Raw genomic sequence first — 18882 nt, forward strand, 5'->3', positions numbered from 1 at the left:
AAAGGATTTTAAGAAAATATTATGAACAATTATATTCAAACAAACTGGACAACGTGGACAAAGTGGAAAAATTCTTAGAGGCATAAATGGTTCCACAAATAAATAAGGAAGAATCAGAGAATCTGCATAGACTGTTTACACCTAAGGATATTGGAGCAGTAATCAAAAAACTCCCAAGAAACAGAAGCCCTGGACCAGATGGCTTCACAGGTAAGTTTTACCAAACATCCCAAGAAGAACTAACACCTCTCCTTCTCAAACTATTTCACAACATTCGAAAGGATGGAAGACTACCAAACTCATTGTGGGAGGCCAGGCTTATCATAATTCTGAAAGCAGATAATGACACTACAATGAAAGAAAATTATCGCCCAATATCTTAAATAAACATAGATGATAAATCTGTTAGGGTGGGCGGGAATAGGAAGGAGCTCCGGCTGGACTTTGCCAAGACACACATCCTCACAGTAACCTGAGTCCGAGGAAGAGACCACCAATGCTCTATTGCTGCTTTGTTCAGAGGGCACTGATCCCCAGCTCCCACAGGGAGCCAACGGAAATAAAACCCCACGACCTTCCCTGCTTGGGTGCGACTTCCCCAGCCCCACTCTGCAGACCCGGGAACCTCTCCCGGGTGCACAAACCCCAATAAAGCTCTTTATTGCCTACTTTATGGCTGATTGGCATTTCTTTCTCGTTGAAGCCTAAGAAAACCTCTCATTTGGTGCCAAAACCCGGGAGGAGTTATTGTCTGCTGAAGACCGCTCCTCTCCTTACTCCTGGAGAAAGCCTCATGATCTCCCCACCAGTCCAGACAAAGAACCAGGGTAAGTGCCGCTGCCCTTAAGTTTGTGGTCCCCCAACACTGATTCTGGGCCCCATCTGCTGGAGAGACTGCTCTCCACCAAATCGCAGCGCTGCGTCGGGGTGACCCTTCTGGGAGAGGCTGCTCTCCCTCCGCTGAAAGGCTCTAGGCACTGGAGGAGATGGCCCCAGACCTAGATCTTCATTTTTACTCAACCAGATCAGCAGATTGGGTTGAGGGATGCTGATTGCCATCTGCTGCTCCTCGTGAGACCAGGAATGGGGGGTCAGGAGTCCAAGCCAGATCCTAAATCACCTCTAGGGTGCCTTCTGAAAAATTTGAAAGTAATTGATCTTGGCCTCAAGCAAAAACAGCTGATTCTTCTATCCACTACGGCCTGGCCATTATATCAGCTCAAGAATCATGAGACCTGGCCTCCTAAAGGCACTTTTACTTTTGTTACCCTTACTGACCTAAATAATTTTTGCAGAAGGACTGGAAAATGATCTGAGGTCCCCTACATTCAGAGTTTTGGGGCCTTGCGCTCCCGCCCAGCTCCCTGGCAAGTTCTCCTTGCCCGAGGGAACCCTGACCCCATCCAGCCTCCTAAGCCAGCTGCCCCAGAGCCTTCCTCCCCCTTTTCTGATCCCCCTGAAGACCCTGCTACCCCTCCTCCTCCTCCTCCTCCTCCTCCTTATCAGCTCCCACCAACGGGCTACTCCAGCCCTGGCCCTCCCCTCTNACCTAAATAATTTTTGCAGAAGGACTGGAAAATGGTCTGAGGTCCCCTACATTCAGAGTTTTGGGGCCTTGCGCTCCCGCCCAGCTCCCTGGCAAGTTCTCCTTGCCCGAGGGAACCCTGACCCCATCCAGCCTCCTAAGCCAGCTGCCCCAGAGCCTTCCTCCCCCTTTTCTGATCCCCCTGAAGACCCTGCTACCCCTCCTCCTCCTCCTTATCAGCTCCCGCCAACGGGCTACTCCAGCCCTGGCCCTCCCCTCTCAACCAGATTCTCCCCCTCCCTCTGAAGACATTTCTTCCCCGGTCAGTTCACTTACTCGCTTCCACCTGAATCTAGAGCCCCTAGACTCCTGCATTTGCCCCCTCCAGGAAGTGGCAGGAGCAGAAGGTGTCATTCAGGTACATGCCCCTTTTTCACTAGCTGACCTCTCAATTGAAAAACACCTAGGCTCATTCTCCACTAACCCTACCAATTTTATCAAAGAATTCCAGTACCTAGCCCAGGCTTATGACCTCACATAGCATGACTTGCACGTCATTTTAACTTCCACTATGACCCCGGACAAGGGCAACTGTGTCAGGACTGCAGATAGGGCTCATGCAGACCAAACCCACACCACCAATCCTCTAATGCCAGTACAGGCTGAAGCCGTGCCAGAGGCAGAANTCAATTGAAAAACACCTAGGCTCATTCTCCACTAACCCTACCAATTTTATCAAAGAATTCCAGTACCTAGCCCAGGCTTATGACCTCACATAGCATGACTTGCACGTCATTTTAACTTCCACTATGACCCCGGACAAGCGCAACTGCGTCAGGACTGCAGATAGGGCTCATGCAGACCAAACCCACACCATCAATCTTCTAATGCCAGTACAGGCTGAAGCCGTGCCAGAGGCAGAACCAGGCTGAGGCTACCAGGTAGGACAGGCGGGTTGGAGACGCCGCAACCAAATGGTGAAGTGCCTAATAGCAAGTATGCACCAATCTGCCCAGAAAGCAGTCAATTACGATAAGCTCAGAGAGGTCACCCAAGGCCCCGGAGAAAATCCAGCACTGTTTCTCAACAGACTAAACGAGGCAATGGTGCTTCATACCTGCCTTGACCTGGCTTCTAATGCTGGGGCCGCTGTCCTAGCTACTCACTTTATCTCCCATTCGGCCCCAGACATTGGAAGAAAACTAAAAAAGGCCAAGGATGGCCCCCAAACCCCCATCCGAGACCTGGTAAATAAGGCATTTAAGGTTTTCAATAAATGGGAAGCTGAGGCTGAGGCTGCCCACCAGGCTCGCCTACAGCAAAAAGTAGCCCTGCAAACCCAGGCCATACTAGTGGCCAGCGACAAACACAGGCACGGGGGTGAAGCCTAAGTCTGGGCCAAAGAACACCCCACTGGGGGGCCTGTTTCAAGTGTGGCAAAAAAGGGCACTGGGCTAGCCAGTGTCCTCAACCTCGGCTACCAATGAAACCTTGCCCCGAGTGCCAACAGCTTGGCCACTAGAGGGATGCCTGTCCCCTTAGAGGCTCATCTCAGGGGCCTCCATGCTGGGGATCAGATGATCAAGGTGCGGACTCTTCCCTGGTCACGCCAGCCTAGGCCACTGAAGCGTCCCGGACTTGAAGACCCCTATCACCCTCACTGAGCCCAGGGCAATGCTGCAGATAGCGGGTAAGTCCATCTCTTTCCTAGTAGACAAGGGGGCTACCTACTCTGTTTTACCATCCTTTTCAGGACCTCTTACTCCTTCCCAGATCTCGGTCATGGGGGTTGACGGGACCCCGTCTTGCCCGTGGTGAACCCCTGACTTAGCTGCCATCTGGATGGCTTTCTCTTTTCCCATTCATTTCTTGTTATACCCTCCTGCCCAATTCCACTCCTAAGATGGGATGTTCTCAAGTTACTAGGTGCCACTCTTCAGATCATGCAAAACCCGACCCTTTCCTCCTCCCTTACCCTCCCACTGTTGGAAAACCCAACTCCTCGAGCTCCGCCCATTTCCCCCTCCCTGAGTCTTCCCAATCCCTCCCGTCCTTTCCATCTGTTTACAGATGAGAAACAGAGAATTATGGTTAGAGTCTTAGCTCAACCAGTAGGCCCAACATACAGCCCAGTTGCCTACTTATCAAAACAGCTTGATCCTACCCTAGGTGGACAGCAGCATGCTCCAGGCATTAGGGAGCATGGCTGAACTCGGGAAGGAAGCCCTCAAACTCACTCTATGCCAACCTGCTACTGTATTTTCCTCTCATCGCCTTACAGACCTGCTATCCCACCGAGCTCTCTCTCTCTTTTGAGCCCTTCCCGTCTACAGGAATTCCACCTCCTGTTCGTCGAGGGGACGGCCCTGTCTCTCCAGCTCTCACCATGACTCAACCCAGCTACCCTCCTTCCAACCCCCACTATGGATATAGAGCTACCCTCTCTTGCCCAGAAGTACTAGACTTCCTGGGTCAGCCTCTAGACCATCTACTATCTACACAGACTCCAAATATGCTTTCTTGATTGTTCATAGCCACTCAGCTTTGTGGAAGGAAAGGGGCTTCCTCACTACTAAAGGTTCACCTGTTGTTAATGCCTCCCTCATTGTCAAACTCCTCCAGGCCACAGACCTACCCACTACCATAGCAGTGGTCCACTGTAAGGGTCGCGAAGCCTCACAGAACACTGTTTCCCATGGCAAAGCCTGGGCGGATGCTGCGGCTCAAGAACTCACCGCACAAGCCCCACCACACCCCATCCTCTGTGACTACTGATATTCACCTCACCTATACCCCCCCGAGAGTACTCCACTCTCCTCCAGTCGGGCAGGCACCCAGGAAATGAGGGATGGGTCTTCCTCAATGGAAAAATAGCCCTCCCCCGAGAACAGGTCACTGCACTTATCTCTGAAATTCACCAATCTTTACACATTGGTCCGAAAGCTCTGATGAGGTTTCTAGACCCCTTGTTTATTCATCCCACTTTTTTCCAAGCCATCAAGGAAGTCCACTCTAACCCTTTCAAACTACTGTACGGCTGCCCTTTCTTTATTAACCATAACCTGCCAGTATATACTCCTCCTCTGGCCTCCTATCTGCCCTCTCTTTCTCTCCTCCAGCATCTTCTCTGTGAACATACAAAGATCTTCCTCCTGTGTGTGTGTGTGGGGGGGGGGGGGGCGTCCAGAGACAGNCACAAAGATCTTCCTCCTGTGTGTGTGTGTGGGGGGGGGGGGGCGTCCAGAGACAGGCCCAGTCACTCTCCTACCTAGCCTGGAGACTAGGTATTACTCAAAGAACTCCAACCTGGACCACTCCAGCCCAAGTGGATGGGGCCTCATACTGTTATTTTAACCACCCCTACAGCAGCGAAACTAGTGGGTCAGCCAGTGTGGGTCCACCTCTCCCGCCTTAAGCCAGCCCCTGCCTCAGGAAAGTGGTCAGAGCAGCCCATAGGAGATACCCGAGTCTGCTTTACTAAAACACCAGGTTCTCCCATTGAAGTCTCTACAAATCTTCCTTCTCCTCCTTCTTGCTTACCCACCCCTGCCAAAAACCCCTCCTAACCTACAAACCAAATACATCTAGAGATTCTTCGTACATGAAATATATCACAGGAATGGACAGGTAAATTCTCACTCTGTCACTTTTTCGGACTTCCCTCTCACTGGTTACTCTACATCCATCCGTCTCTCTGCTTCAAAAGTAGCTTTAGAGGGCTAGACAGCTGGACTGCCCAATATGGATGGCACATTCTCTGCTTCCTCTATGATCAGACAAAAAGTAAGTGCAAACTCTGGCCAGACACATATGGAGGCTGCCCCTTCCACTATTGCAGATACCATACATGGAATACTCTCCAGTCATGGCGCTTTACCATTTATGATCCATGGGACTCTACATGGGAACAGGGAGTGAAGGGAAAACTATACCAAAGCCTCTTGTATTTGTATCCCCAGAGTTCCATTGAAATATAGCAAACTCTTGGTTTGCTCCAGAACCATAGAATACAATCCTATTAACTGATACCATATTAACACATGAACAATCTTTGCAAACACAGATCCAACAAAGAAAACAGAGTGCCCCTTTTTCTTGGCTAAGCCTCATAAGCCAAGGAATTCAGCTCTTCAATATCACTGACATAGGAAACATCACCGACTGTTTCCTGTGTGCTTTTCTTGACTGCTCCCCTGTTGCGGCAGTTCCCATACCCACTCCCCTCAAGGTTACAAACTCCCCGATGCCTTTTTTTGTAAAGGATGTACCTCTCTTTCAAAACATAATGAACAGTCCCAAAGCATATTACACTACTGCAGGCACTTCCTCACGCAACCAGACCGTGCAGATATTGGGAACCACTACCAGCCCACCAGGTACGTTTTTCTGGTGCAATGGAACACTGCTGCAGACCATTAACTTCTCCTCAGCCTTCCCCTGCTTCCCAACTGTGCTGACCCCACAGCTTATGTATTATGGAAAAGGAGAGCTCAGAGACAAACTAACCAGGCATAAAGAAAAACGAGCTGTCTTCCTGCCCGTGTTAGTAGATCTAACCTTCACCACAACCCTGGCAGCAGCTGGGGTAGGCGCTGCGGGGCTAACACACAGTCTCCAAGCTACTCGCCAGTTACGGGCTGAGTTGGAACAGGCCCTTAATGCCTCAGCCATCTCTCTAGCATCCTTGCAGAGACAGATAACCTCAGTAGCTCATGTTGCCCTCCAGAAACCGCAGAGCTCTAGACCTACTAACAGCAGAAAGAGGGGTAACCTGTCTCTTCCTGCAGGAACAGTGCTGCTTCTATGTGAATAAGAGCGGCATAGTAGAAAAGAATGTTAAGACCTTACAAAATCTCAGGGAAAAATTACAACAAGACCCCACCACTCTTGAAATAACCCCGTGGTGGCATTCTCTATTTTTTACCACCCTGGCCCTGGTCCTAGGGCCAATCATAATATTCTGCATACTATTAATGCTTGGCCCCTGTTTCCTGAGATTCCTCCTGGAAAGAATTCGCAAAGCTTTCAAAGTTACTTTTCACCAGATGTTGCTTCAGACACAAACCTACTTGCCTCTCCCTGGCGAACTAGAAACAGCTGACCTCTAGGCCCTCCCCTCTATGCCCCTCCTGTCAGCAGGAAGCAGCCAGACAGAACATGACACCCCTTATCCTATCAAAGAGGTCTGAATGTTAGGGTGGGAGAGGATAGGAGGAAGCTCCGGCTGGACTTTGCCAAGACACACATCCTCACAGTAACCTGAGTCCGACCAAGGAAGAGAGCACCAATGCTCTATTGCTGCTTTGTTCAGAGGGCACCAATCCCCAGCTCCTACAGGGAGCCAATGAAAATAAAACCCCACGACCTTCCCTGCTTGGGTGCGACTTCCCCAGCCCCACTCTGCAGACCCGGGAACCTCGCCCATGTGCACGAACCCCAATAAAGCTCTTTATTGCCTACTTTATGGCTGATTGGCATTTCTTTCTCAGCGGAGCCTAAGAAAACCTCTCATTATCTTTATTTTTAACTGGTTTCATGCAAGTTTCTCTTTAACATACTCTCCCTGTACTAGTTGATCATGATATCTTACTCAAAGTACCAACGCTTAACATATTTTCAAATTTCACAATTTTTTCTTTACCTTGCTAAGTTTTTTAAAAGGTTTGCAATTGCTTCCCTCTCTACTCACTTGATGTTCACAGCAGGAGATGACCTGACTTCCCAGATTCTTCTGGAGACTCAGGTGCATCAAAGCAGCCTTGCCTCAGAATCCATGAGGACTTACTTGCCAGCACGAAAGGGCACATTTCCACAGTGTCCTTAGCATCAACAGTGTTCTCATTCCACATAGGTCTTCAGGAAACAAGATCACAGAGACTATGAAAGATATTCGCCCATTAACCTCAACTACTCTAGTGAACATGCAGGTCTATCTTACGTCAGCCACCCACAGGCATGTACTGAATGAGACTCTCTCAAGCCCTCTTTGATGTGTACCTCAGGGTAGACATCATAGTTTTATTCTTTATGGGGATTTTTTTGTTCTTTTTACAAATTCTACATGCCTGTCCTCAAATCCTGCCACCACAATTAGGAAATGGAAAATAAATCTCTTCTCTATTTCTGTTCCTTTTCTGCTCCCTGTGGACTCTGGTGTATTTGGCTGAGATACTTGGGGACCTGTCCACAGGTGGATTGTGTGTGAACAGAGGTGAACACAGAGAAGAGTCATGGGAGGGCTGGGGTCTGCCAAGAGTTCGATGAAAAATTGTAATGCCTGGGAGATGAGAGGGTATTAGGCATTCTTGGTTTCCAGGGGCCCCAAAGGTGCCATGCGAGAGGGTTTATTTAGGAGGCTCAGAATGAAGCTGAATAATATGAGTGAGGGTCTGTCCTAACTTTTGCAGGAGGGGCCACTGGAGCCTCCCCTGAGGTAAAGTGAGGATGCATGGTGAATACAGAGCTTCATGAAGGCACCTGTTGGTTAGGTACCCCTTCTGTCTCACTGATTCTCTGTCTCACAGAAAAATTCTTTTGCCTTGTAGGATCTATTCTTCTTAACTACCTTTAAAGCACTTGTTTTCACTTGTGAAATAACAAGACACCATTTCCCATTTTTTCTCTGTGTACAAAATGTTTTCTATACTGCGTGTTGCCTCAAATACATTGAAATTTTTAGGTTTATGTGAATTCTCCCTCACCATATATTAAAAACTTTATTCCTTTCTGCCAGTCTGTCTCTCTTATTTTGATAATTAGCCAAGTAAAAAACTATTTAGAAGGTGGGAAGCTATCATTTAGCTTTCACATTAGCCAGGATTAGTGAGGCTGCAAGCAAGGAGTTCAGTGTTCACTTGTCTTCATCCTTGCGAACAAGGAGCAGGCTTGGAGCAGGCCCTTAATGCCTTAGCCATCTCTCTAGTATCCTTGCAGAGACAGATAACCTCAGTAGCTCATGTTGCCCTCCAGAAACCGCAGAGCTCTAGACCTACTAACAGCAGAAAGAGGGGTAACCTGTCTCTTCCTGCAGGAACAGTGCTGCTTCTATGTGAATGAGAGCGGCATAGTAGAAAAGAATGTTAAGACCTTACAAAATCTCAGGGAAAAATTACACCAAGACCCCACCACTCTTGAAATAACCCCGTGGTGGCGTTCTCTATTTTTTACCATCCTTGCAAGCAAGGATGAAGACAAGGGCATCATCCGGTGACCAGTGAGTATGATCAGACCAGCATGAAAAAAGTGTCAGTTTCTGGATTTGTTCTGATTATTTAGAATCAAATAATTGCCTGAAGAACTTAATGTGTGTTGTAAGAAAAAGAGAAGGGTTGTGTAAATATGAAAAGATTCAGAAAAATTCTGCAGAAGAACATTGATATCAAAAATTTGTCTTGATATCAAGACATTAAAAATTTATGGGATTAAAAATTTCAAGGCATCCTGAAGTGCCTTTTAAATATGAGTTGTCAAGAAAATACTTGGAGGTCAGCCATCATGTCCAGTTTGTCTCTTTCACCCACTACTGTGTCCCCAGTGCCTCAGATAGTGTCTGGTAGGTTTACAGTGTGCATTCATCACACATCATAAAATCTACAAATGATCAAGCAATGAAGAACAAAATGCTTCCTGAACACACATAGAGAATATTTCTTATTGACTAGAAAATACAGGAATACCACAAAGTTACCATGACTGCAGAGGCTCTTATAAATCCATTGTTGTTTTAGTCACCCCAGGCCCTCTCTTGAGCATTCTTGCTGTAAGCAATTTAGAAACTAAATTAAGTTAAATGTAGGAGTATTTTAATGATAATGAAAGTGAACTGATGCCCCTCTGGGAAACTTCCTGGTCTCAGTGTCTCAACAATAGAAATAGTACTGGAGTCTTTCAGCATCAAAGAGCTCAAAAGGCACAAATTAAAATTAGGAACATATAAAAATACAATGAAATATCTGATTAAACAGTAAGTAGTGATAGCATCAACACTAATCTGACTCCTGTTTCAGGGTCCTGGTTTCACCTCAGCAGTAATGGATAAGATCCACATGTGTTCATTTACTTCCTAGGAATTAAGTTGCCCAGGAGATGGAAGCTGTAAATACCATAGAATGAAACATTGTTATTACCATATTCAAATAAATCTTCTAAATTTTCTGTAATAAGAAGTAAAAAGTTGACACACTTAGACTGACAAATCAATGTCAATATTTTAACTCATTTCATAATATTTTATTTTTTATCACTTTTTATTGTTGTTAAAATTTACTTGTGTCCATTTTGCCACCACTACTTTCCCCAAGCGGACCTAACCCCTCCTCCAACCCTCAATCCTATCCCCTTTGGCTTTATCCATGGGTCCTTTATTTATGTTCATTGAAAACCATTTCCCTTCTTCTTCCCCCTTCTCCTACATTACCTTTATGATCCCTCTCCTCTAGTCACTGTCAGTTTGTTCTTTATTTTAAACTCTTTGGTTACATTTTGCTGGCATGTTTGTTTTGTTGATTAGGTTCCACTTATAGGTGAGATCACATGGTATTTGTCTTTTATGGCCTGAATTATCTCACTTACCATAATGCTCTCCAGTTCCAGTCATGCTGTTGTGAAGCATAGGAGCTCCTTCTTTTTTCTGCTATGTAGTATTCTATTGTGTAAATGTGCCACGGTTTTTTGAATAAGCTGATGATGGACAGAAGACTTAAATATATGTGATACCATACAAATCCTAGGGGACAGCAAAGGTAGGAAAATTTCATATATTCCACGCAACGATATTTACACACAAATGTCTTCTAGAGCAGGAAACATAAAGAAAAAAAGAAACTTACAGGATCTAATTAATATAAAAAGTTTTTGCATGGCTAAAGAAAACAGCATCAAAATGAAAAGGGTACCAACTATATGGGAAAACCTATTTGCCGGTGACATCTCAGACACAAATATACAACAAGCTCACAGGACAAGCAGGAGGACAAGCAACCCAGTTAAAAAGTGGGCAAAAGATCTGAAAAGACATTACTCCAAGGAGGACATACAGAGGGTCCCAGAGACATACGAAAGGATGCTTAGCATCACTAGCCATCAGAGAGATGTTTGGTAATAAATTAAGTTACTCAATAACTTTAATTAATGACTAGATGTTCTAGCACTGAGTTTTCAGTTTCAGTCTTATCCCTGACCTGATAAGAATAAAGAGTGACTTTTCATTCACAGAGTTCATGGTCATGGGGGACACCTGCCTGTTGTTTCTGAAGCCATCTGTCTAGGTCATGATGGCCTGGGGAACAAAGGAAATTCCCTCCCTTGTTCCTTTCTTGTGCTGAAAGTAACAGGAGAAGCCAGAATGTGTGGTTGCTACCATCTCATAGGGGCTGAGGTTTCTACAAGAACCTTTCTTCCCCTAACAGAACACACAGGGCCCCTGGTTGAGTATCCACCTGGAGATGCTCCTGCTCCTCAGCCCTGTGGGAAGACATGGACACGGATATGACTTATATGCAACATCCCAATGTAGTGATGGTGGATACACAGGGCATTTTGGGGATTAGCCTTTCAGGCCAGCACCCTCCTCCAAAAGCCTCCGAAGAATCTTCACCAGGCCCTTCCTCTGAACACTTGAAAGCACAGAGTTCTGTTTGAAACAGTATATCTCCCTGGTGAGACAGTTCTTCTGACACTAAACTCATAATATTTGGGACAATGCTTGCCTTTACCCTGGGCTTATCCTACACTGGTCAACATTCCTGTGTAGCACCTGTCATTGGTTCCAAGTCTACCTCTGTCCTCTAGGGTGCAACACTGAGACAAATATCAAATAGACACAGGAACCTGGCTTTGAATAAGTAGATGGTAGAGGCTGATTTTCATCCCCTAATTTAACAGGCCTTCCTTGAGCCCTCCCTCCTGTCTGTTTTGTCCAGTCTGCTAGTTGCAGAGACTGTTAAGAAAAGAGGCTCTGTAGCAACCCTCACAAGCTCAGGGGGCCACATAGCAAGCCTGCCAATCATCACATTATAATCACATCTGAACTTTCTAACTGGGCAGGTGATGGCAGGTTGCCACATCCCAGGCCTTCATTTCCCTTAGAAATGTCAGTATTTAACTTCAATGAGCCCTGAAGTCTTGTTTTTTCTTTTCCTATTGGATAACATAACTTTGACACCTCAGAGGGATTTTCTTTTTCTAGACCACGCAATGGCCTAGGGTTTAGGACATGTGGATGAGAACACAGAGTGTTTATGTTATTCGGTCCTCTGCACACCTTCTCTGTGTCCTGTAAATGTAAGTTAGCTTGCACCTACTAACACAAAAAATTCTCCATTTTGCCTTTTACCCAATTCTAGTTATTCCCCTGTTATGTTTTCTCTCACCTCCTAATAGATTTTATGCAAACTTGTTCACCTACCTGTTCACCTACTTGTTCATCCACTTTGAATATAATATATAAAATTAGCTATAAAACTACTTCACAGGAATTGAGACCTCACTCCCAGACATGTGTCAGTTTGGCTCAGATAAACTCATTAAATTGATCTATAGATTTGAATGTTTCTTTACTTCCACAGGACCTTGGAGCACCTCCGCCCTTATGGGGTTCTGTACTGCTCTGTACCTCATGAATGGCATGATCCATGGAAGCTGAGATGACCATAAGAAAGTTGCCCAAGTAAAAATAAGAGGTTTTCCCAACCGCCAGGCAACACAAGAACAGGTCCAACAAACAGACCAGGAGAGGGGTGGTTGACATGAAGCTGTCCCCTGAAATACAGAAAGCCCAGAGGCACTCAAATTTCCCCATAGTCCTTTCTTCCTGGGTCGTGCAGGACACATCTCACTTTATACCCCAAAACTTCAGGTCCAATGGAGACTTCTGGTTTTGCGTGTTTGTCCTGGGAAACAAAAGCCAGTTTGGTGACAATTTGAGATAAAGCACGGGTCCCCTCTGCAATATCACCAAGCTTGACACCTGCTCATACCCAGAATCATCTCTGTGATCTTCTTGCTTGGAGAAAATAAAACCTCAGAGCATTGAGAACATGGAAAGATCCCAGTGCCCAGTTGGGTATTTGTGTTACAAATAGAAATATTCCAGGTTTTTAAGGACACCTGTGGCTCTCTGAGTGGTGCTGACAGTTCCCAAGACCAAGTCACAGTAGTGGTCCATATTCATCTTAGTGTGTCATTCTCTTGGGGACACATGTGCCCCCATCAGCTTTGCTACTGCAAGGGTACCCTACTAGGCAGTTGGATCAACCTCTCCTGACAGATGACCACATGCAGAGTCTCTTACCCACTGCACCTCAGAATCTGTAGTGTAACAGGATCTGGAGACTTCACCTCTGCACAGGAGAGCAGGACAAGTGGTTCTACCTGTGATCATATTAAGCAATCACACTTTGAATGGGGACCCATAATACCTGGAGGGGGGCTGAACGTATTTTTAAGATTTCACAGGGAAATAGAGATGTTTAAAAAGTTTCACAAAAGATCTGATGCACAAGAGGTGTGAGATCATTTTGACAGCTTTTTCAGAGTTAGCTCTAGAGCTTCTACTCTGAAAGGAAAAGTCTAATGTGAAAGAGAGAGGTCAGAGGGCAGGCTACTATACAAGAAGAGGGATCTGTGGGGACTGCCTGAAACCCAGACACCCCAGGCTTTTGCTTTTCATAACACAACATGGGAGTGTGTGTTTGTGTAAGTGTAGTATGGAGAAGCCTTACAAGTTCTCAGGGAACAAAAGTTTAGAGGACCAGTACTGGTTACAAGGTATAAGGGCAGCAAAAATGATGGCTGGGAGAGGGAGAGTAATGTGCACACACCCTGCCCTCAGCCCACATGACAAGAATAGTAAACATGCCACAGAACAAAGCTCAGTGCACAAATAGGGCACACGGAAGATTGCGTCATTCTGGACAGAAATAACAGTGAGCTGTACAAAACCTCAAGCTTCTCTCAACGAGGTAGCCACAGAGGAGACAACATACACCATGGGGTTCCTTTCCGTCTCTACTCACAAAGGACTTGTGTACCGGCAAGGGCTCCTGCTTGTTGGTAAGTAGGAGACAATTCCTTGGGGTAGACTAAGGATTTGACACAGAGACTGGCTGGGATCTGCTGAAGAGACCAGTTCTCTGAGAAAAGAAGGAAAACGTTCTATTGGACGTTTCCTATTGGACGTCCTATTGACCTGCTAAAGGGCAAGAAGCAGAGTAGGATGAGGAAGGGGGCTCAGCTAGAGGAAAATCTCATAATCTGGGAGTGGTGAAAGGCAGAAAACTTTCAGTTGCTGTGAATTTTCTGTTATTTGTTCTGCTGATATACTGATGCGTCAGGAAACACCTGAGAAGTTTAACCATGAGTGTTAGACATTGTCTTCATCACCAATCTTTGAAATGAGCCAATAGATCCCAGTATGTCACTGGGATCACCCATTCACTCAACCCTATGTATTTCCGGCTGTTGCAGTCACTGGAGGTACAAGATGAGACACACCATATTCTCATCGAGCCCATGTTGTATGGAGAAGACCAAGTCAAGGAAGGATCTAGATGTGATGCCAGGTACCGACAACAGCCATGAAAAATAGAGCAGCAGCAGGTCAGAAAGGGAAGGCAGAGAATCTTTAGATGAGGTGATCAGCAAAGGTGTCTTTAAAAAATGCACTTGATTATCAGGTGGTGTGTGAGCACAGTGAAGAGGTGAGCAAAACAAATACCTGAAGAAGAGTATTTGAAACCAAAAAATTAAAAGCTTCAGGGGTGCTGATGTAAAAGGGACCAAAAGACCAGATACCAAGATCTTTGACCTTGACCTGAGAGAAACTAACTCACCTGAGAGAACAAGATTGAGACATAAAGATATCCACTCAGAATTCATGGCCTCATCTTTCCATCCCAAAACATAACTAATAATAATGATGCTTTTTTTCTTTTTTCCTAGTCTCACTCCTAAACTTCTGGAGCCAGCCCACCGTGGCCCGTCTGATAGTTGAGTCAAACGATGCTATGGAGCAAATGAATGTGGTTCTACGTGTCCGCAATCCCCCTCGCAATGTAAAAGCCTTCCTGTGGTATAGGGGGAGTGAAGTTGACAGCTATAATAATATTGCATATCTTTCAATAGTCCAAGGAAACTACATAAGAGGTCCTCCAGGTGCGCAAGCAATAGTAAATGGTGATGGGTCCTTGGTGTTAAAGAATGTCTCCAAGGAAGACACAGGAGTCTACACCTTAGTGATCCAACTACAAGGCTGCCAGAAAATCATAGCATGTGCAACGCTTGATGTATACTGTGAGTGATTGCTCCCTGACCTCTGGGTGTCACATGGGGTAAATTCAACTTCACACACAGGACTGTTATATTGTGGACACTACCTCCATTCCCCTTGGCATTTGGATTCAGGGTGAATTTTAGCACTTCATACAGGACATACAGAGAACAGAGACAAACTTGCTAAGACCTCAGTTCCCTTCTCAAATTGCAGCCTTGCAGACTGTCAATACAAACAGAAGGATCAGTTTGATGGGACTAAGTCAGCAGTGGGAGACCAGACTAATTTCAGCATACTGAGCACCTGCCTATTCACTTGACCTTGAGAATAACTGCTGTACTAGGTCAGAATACGGTCTGAGAGGCCCCCTGAAAATCTTATGCAGCTCAGCTCAGAAACCCCTCCCAAGAACCCTGTCCCAGGGATCTTTACTCCAAGGATCTTGGTGAGCCTGTGCTGGGTGGGATTTGGCCTCCTCAGAATGGCTGAGTGTGTAACAGTTTAATGGTTGCCCAATTTACAAGGCTCCTGAGGCAGTCTCTAGTCAGGCCTCATGACCAAGACCTGCATGGTGCCAGAAGTGCAGTTTGGTCTATCATCACCTGAGTTTTGTATGAAGAGCAGAGTTAGACAATGTCCTTGCAGCAAGCTTGCTCTCTTGAGGTTCTCAGAAAAGTTCAGAAGAAGGTCAGCATACCCTAAAAGAAACAGAGAAAAAGAGATGCTTCTGGAAGTTTCTCATTCACCAGGGATCAGCCAGGGGTTCTCTCTGAGAGTGGATCAATAACAGATGCCTCTTTAGAGCAGCTCTTCTATTTCAAGATGTAGGTCAGATCCTCTAAATATTTTACAGTCATTACACTGACACCCTGGCAGCCAAATATTCATTGAAAAGAAACTGAGAAACATGGAAATACAGTCACTAAAGGAGAGTCACACAGACAGTGAGCAGGTGATCAAGGTCACTAGAAATCTGTAGCCACAGACTTAATTTCTCTACCTCTGGGGCTTTATGAGGGACTCTTTGGATTCCTAAACCAACAAAGTGGTTCAGAACCTTTTCTCTTAGGTGTCTTCAGTCACAGGAATACATTTTGGTTTGTGAGGGGAAAAAATGGAGGCAATGTATATTTACTCTAGAAAAACATCATCTTCAGTATCAGTCAGACTCACTGCATAGATTAGCCAGGCATCCCCCTCAGGTGGCCCATAAATACCTCCCTGTACTGGACTTGACATCAGTTATTTGTTTCCTATTCTGGTGCAGTCTTTCTCAGCACATATAAATGAAAAGACTTTCTTTCTTATTGTTTACTCTGCCCCTGAAACTAGCTCAGGATGAACATGTAACAAGCACTCAGTTGCTTTTGATGAATAAGAAAGAAATAAATGGTGATGGAATGAATGAATAACCCAAAATCTCTTCAGAGCCTGGAACCTGGATGCAGAGTCCTTGGAACCTTCACCATAGGGAACAAACTTTTGTGGCCCCAGGAACTAAGACCATCAGCTCAGATTTTTTTCTTTTCTCTAATAACATAGGACTTTCTTTTAGTCTTAGGGCCTGGGTTTATAATAATAATTTTCACATACAGAAGAATGTTAAGTGTTTTTCTAATTTCTGTCTCATAGTCACTTAACACAAATTGCCCACTAGTGCCAGAATTTCAGCAAGTCCGTGCTGCCCACTTGCTCTAAGGTACTGATTTTGCAGTATCTCTATCATTCATTGACTCACTGGCTCATTTCAGTTACATTTACCTGGAACGACTTGACCTACCTCTTAGCTCAGAGCTTGAGTAGTCAACTTATCACTGGCTTGAGTAGTCAACTTATCACCTGGTCTCTATGTGTTATTTCTCCCCAAACCCCACCCAGTGTCTAGGATGTCCTGGGAAATAGTGCTTCATAGAAACACACCTCAGCTAGGCAATAGATGTCTGTGCAGCTGCAAGGAATGGCTTCTGGTCAGGCAGGCAGTCATATGGTCAGTAAAGAGACAGGAGAATTGCAGCACTCTCTGAATCCCTGTCTTATGTGTTTCCTTAACCAACACTAATGCTTAACTGACACCTGAGAAAGTCTGCAGATCCCCCCAGACATATAACTGGAGGACATGCATCCTCTGAGTGCTCTGATTCCCAAACATGTTCTTGTGATATGCTGGCCTGCCTTGTTAGTTCTAAGACTCAAGTTAACTGAGAGGTGAGAGGTACCAACTGTGCTTGAAGAAGCTTTTGGAGATATCAAAGGTACCACACAGGGCTTTTTTTTTTTTTTGTCTTTTCTGCAGAGCAAAATTAACCACAACCAACATCACGAGAAACAAATTCAACCTTGAGAGTTTTGATTTTCATTTTTGTACATAAAAGTGATGTTGAGCATCTTCAGTAACTATGTTTCTTTTGTATATATTCTCTGGAGAAATGTCTATTGAAGTGTTGTTGTGTTCCATTTTTAAATAAGATTATTTGGTTTTGTGGTTGTTGTTGGGTATAGATTTTTTGTGTAGTGTAGATATTACCTTTTTATTTTTCATATGATTTGCAAAATATCTTCTAGCATTTCATGGGTCACCTTTCAATGTGTTATGTCTTTTTGATAAAGAGACATTTTCATTTTGAGAATATCCAAAGTGTCTATTATTTAACCTGTCTTCTTAGTGGCACATTCATAAAATCATCGCCATATTTAATGTCGTAATGCTTCTCTCAATAATTTTATAAGCATTTTAAAGGGATAGGTCTATCCTTTAGATTTTGACATAATTTGATTTAATTTTTGTTAGTTGATATTAATATAAAATTAAATTTGATATAATTTTGACTGAATTTAGTTTGGTATCACACAGGGGTCCACATCATTAATATTATGTGGATATTGCTCTTTAACACCAGTCATCATAAAGACTGTATTTTCCTCATTGAAATCCTGTCCTTTTATTTTATTTATTTCTTTAATAATTATTTTTATTGTTGTTCAAGTAGGTCTGTCTCTATTTTCATGCCACCATGTTTCCCCACCCCACTGACCTCCACCTCCAACCCACAATTCTTCCACTCTTTGGCTTTGTGTATGGTTATTTAATACAGGTTTCTTGATGACCCTTTCCCCCTTCTTTGCCCTGTTATTCTTCTCCTCCCTCCCCTCCACTTACTCTCGGTTTGTTCTTTATTTCAATGTCTCTGGCTATATTTTGCCTGAGGTTACATGGGGACAGAAAGGAATTGCATGCAGCTTTTTCCTTAATTTTGTCATGTGAACTTAGACAATTGTCCTCCAAATGCCTGGAACACCATCTGATGACCTTTATATAAGTCACTGTGGGCTGCAAGTGGCTGAGATCTCTGAGGAAGCCAAGTGGTCATGTCTGAAGCCCATTCTCAAATGAGTATCTTTCTCTGTTTCTCCACAGCACGTGTGCGTGCGCCCACCCTCCTTGCCAGCAAGACCATAGTCACAGAGAATAACGATTCTGTGGTCATGTCCTGTGACACAAACCATGATGACATCCAGTGGTTTTTCAATTACTCAAGTCTGCAGTACAAAGAGAGAATAAAGCTGTCATACGACCACAGAAACCTCACCATAGACCCTGTCCTGAGATGGGATGCTGGTGACTACCAGTGTAAAGCCTCCAACCCCAGAAATAGTGCTAAAAGTGCTCCGCTTAAGCTGGATGTGAAATTTCAGTGACTTTCCTCTCCCCCTCTCTGTTCTTAAACTCTAAATAAAGTCATTTCTTGTGATATCATAATTGATTCATTCTGAGAGTGAATATTTCTTAAAGATTTTCATTGAGTTGGTAAACACTAGAAAAATGTAAGCCAACTTTGTCATTATTGTTGACTTAAGGTCACATTTCACGTCAACCCCCACCTTGGTTTTGTTTCATCTGTACCGTGTCCACAGTGGATGGGTCATTGTGACACTGCATCCCTCAGAGGATGAGCAGTGGTTGTGTGATAACAAATGAGAGAAAGTAAAGAGCTTAGAGAATCTGAGTTCTCTGTCTTGTCCATGAACACACATGCACGCATGCACCTGTTGTAGACAATGAACACACATGCTCCTGTTGTAGACAATG

The 18882-nt window shown here is 44.8% G+C and overlaps 1 protein-coding gene across 1 annotated transcript; it reads left to right on the forward strand.

Annotated features, from left to right (window-relative positions):
- The first annotated feature begins 13455 nt into the window (after positions 1–13455).
- LOC119002123 (carcinoembryonic antigen-related cell adhesion molecule 21-like) lies at positions 13456–18525 on the forward strand. The gene is made up of 3 exons (XM_037067795.1): positions 13456–13576; positions 14465–14815; positions 18211–18525. Exons 1-3 carry the CDS (start codon positions 13513–13515, stop codon positions 18489–18491), a joined length of 696 nt encoding a protein of 231 aa, XP_036923690.1. The 5' UTR covers positions 13456–13512; the 3' UTR covers positions 18492–18525.
- Positions 18526–18882: the final 357 nt, after the last annotated feature.

Source organism: Sturnira hondurensis, unplaced genomic scaffold (genome assembly GCF_014824575.4).
Source record: "Sturnira hondurensis isolate 20B ecotype Veracruz unplaced genomic scaffold, ASM1482457v3 Scaffold0017418, whole genome shotgun sequence".
Taxonomy (NCBI): Eukaryota; Metazoa; Chordata; class Mammalia; order Chiroptera; family Phyllostomidae; genus Sturnira; species Sturnira hondurensis.

Excerpts from the sequence above, each read along its gene's own strand:
- LOC119002123 (XM_037067795.1), top strand. The coding sequence starts at position 13,513 with ATGGGGTTCCTTTCCGTCTCTACTCACAAAGGACTTGTGTACCGGCAA. Across the intron at positions 13,577-14,464 it reads GCAAGGGCTCCTGCTTGTTG|TCTCACTCCTAAACTTCTGG; the intron begins GTAAGTAGGAGA and ends CTTTTTTCCTAG. Across the intron at positions 14,816-18,210 it reads TGCAACGCTTGATGTATACT|CACGTGTGCGTGCGCCCACC; the intron begins GTGAGTGATTGC and ends GTTTCTCCACAG.